Here is a 2725-nt window from a genome sequence, read left to right as displayed (position 1 = left end):
ACTTTTGGTAATGTAGTGTATATACCTCAGCCCACTTACCCACACACCTAAACCCAATTACTCACACAACCCAGCCCTGCTAGCCCCATGCCTTAACCCTAACACCCACATTCCAACACCCTAATATTGATACAATCAAGTACCCATACACCCATATCCTAACGCTAAATGCACTATTTGTTACTCATAGACTGCCTATCTCAGCCCTTGTACCCACTTTCCTTACGCCTGTATTCTCCAAAACACCAACAGTAACCTATATCCAGCTATTCGCTGCACATTCCAACCCTGTTGTTTTCATATCTTAGTCCAGTCTACTGCTACATGTAAGCCCCAATTGTAATAAAAATTGCTGTACTTCTGCAATTCAGCCACAATATTCATACAAACCAGGTCTTCACCTGTACTTCAGCTCCAATTTACATACCAAAGTCTACACCTGTTCTTGAATCTATTTAGTCAACTAAGCCAGGTCTAAATGTGCCGAAGCCTGAAGACCCATAACATTTAAAACAGGTATACCCCTGCACCTCAACTCCAGTACTCCCACAAACCAGGTCTAGCCTTATATTCAGCAAAACGCACATAAACCAGGTCTACCATTGTGTAAGAAACGCTAAACAAACCTATTGACATTAAATATTTGTTAAGATAATACACTAATTACGTTTATGGGTCTATACATGGCCAATTCCCCCTAAAATAACAAAATATGACGTTTTACACTCAAAATGTTTCCAGTATGGAAAATGTATGCACTCACTAACTCTAAGTCGTTCTAGATAAGACCGTCTGCTAAATGACTAAAATGTAAATGTAAAATCACTGATTTAAACATAATAAAGGCTAATGGATAATGGTAAAATCATCTGGGCCTTAACTAAGGCCTGTGCCCAGGATTACAAGATTTAAGTGCAGATTAAAATGTGCAAGTGATGCATAGCAACTGCTATTAAGTAGAGCAACATGTTTGGGGCAGGTATGTGAAATAATTTCATTGATCATAGACTGACTGAGGTGTTTGTGCTACTAAGTTGTTTCATATAATGATATTCTGATGAGAATTGAGGTCAGTGGGACTTTTACCTTGTGTTTTACCTAATTAGTTCCATAACTTAAGGATTAAAGGGGGTAAAACATTAACTATTTCACAAACAAATTCTTATTATCTCTAACAGACAACAGGACCTAGAAAATGATGTTTGGCATCCGGAAGCGCATCCATGACCACCTGGTGGAGCGAAGAATCCGCAGAACCCGGCTGGTGACCAAATATGGCCACTGCAACATTGAATTCGGTAACGTGAAGTACGGCAACCACTTTGCCTTCCTCGTGGACTTCTGGACGACCTTCGTGGAGTTACGCTGGCGCTTTGTCCTGTTCTACTTCATCACCTCGTTCACCCTGAGCTGGTTCCTCTTCGGACTGGTGTGGTTCTGGATCGCCCGGAGCAACGGGGACCTGACTTGGCAGAACCCCTCAAAAGGCCACATCTACTGTGTGGAAAATGTTTACGATCTCATTACAGCATTCCTCTTCTCCCTGGAGACCCAGACCAGCATCGGGTACGGTATACGCGTCATCACCCCTCACTGTTCTGGTGCTGTTACCCTCCTCATTACCCAGTTTCTCATAGGTTCCATCATCAACTGCTTCATGTGTGGAGTCATCCTGGCCAAGATCTCCATCCCTAAGAAAAGGGCCAAGACCATCACATTCAGTGAGATGGCTGTCATCTGTCCTAAGAAGGACTTCCTTTGCCTCATGATAAGAATAGCCAACTTACGCAAGACCCTGATGATCGGGAGCCAGATCTACGGCAAGCTGTTGAGGACAACCATCAAACCAGACGGGGAGACAATCATCATGGACCAGGTGAACATTGAGTTCATGGTGGACGCTGGGAAGGACAACCTCTTCTTTGTGTGCCCTCTCACACTCTACCATGTGATTGACAAGGCTAGCCCTTTCTTTGAGATGGCAGTGGACACGCTCCATAAGCAGGAGTTTGAGCTGGTGGTCTTTCTGGACGGCACAGCCGAGTCCACCAGCTCAGCCTGCCAGGTCAGGACTTCCTTCATCCCTCAGGAGATCATGTGGGGTTACAACTTCCTGCCCATCATCTCCCGCAGCAAAGAGGGCAAGTACAGAGTGAACTTCTCCAACTTCTCCAAGGTGGTGCCCGTGGCTACTGCACACTGTTCCTACTGCTTCCACAACATGAAGGGACACCACCTCCACTCCATTAACGGAATCGACAACGGGGAATTTGAAGAGATTGATAACTTAGAACAACCTAATATGACCAAGTTGTGAGCTTTTGGAGGAAATATGTGGCCTTAGGAATAGAAGACAGTAATAGGTTGTACACGATAAGAAAAAAAGGGATGCTAAAGGATTCTTCGGCTGTGCCCATAGGATAACTATTTTTGGTTCAACATTGCAAAAATGACAAATCTGAACAAGGCTGATTTACTTGTATTCATACTTTAAAATCGTATTATCTTATTTTACGAATGATTTACTTATCAAGTGCTAACTGTGTTAGACTATTTTAGGAATAGCTGTCTTGAGTTATCTTACTACAAGTTACATGAGACACATTCTTGAGAGAACAGCTTTTTCAAGCTGGAATCTACTGATGAAAGGTATTTGAAGATACGTAGGCTTGTTTTAAGAATCACACTTGAAAAGACTATAGAACTAATATTTGTATTAAAAACA

At 42.7% G+C, this 2725-nt stretch overlaps 1 protein-coding gene across 1 annotated transcript; it reads left to right on the top strand.

Annotated features, from left to right (window-relative positions):
• Positions 1 to 1195: 1195 nt before the first annotated feature.
• Positions 1196 to 2317, top strand: LOC311105614 (ATP-sensitive inward rectifier potassium channel 1-like; the record flags this gene model as incomplete). Its single annotated transcript, XM_084147815.1, has 1 exon — positions 1196 to 2317. One exon carries the CDS (start codon positions 1196 to 1198, stop codon positions 2315 to 2317), a length of 1122 nt encoding a protein of 373 aa, XP_084003941.1.
• Positions 2318 to 2725: the final 408 nt, after the last annotated feature.

Source organism: Coregonus lavaretus (genome assembly GCF_964263955.1).
Source record: "Coregonus lavaretus genome assembly, chromosome: 30".
Classification (NCBI taxonomy): Eukaryota; Metazoa; Chordata; class Actinopteri; order Salmoniformes; family Salmonidae; genus Coregonus; species Coregonus lavaretus.
This window is presented reverse-complemented; position numbering and strand designations above follow the sequence as displayed.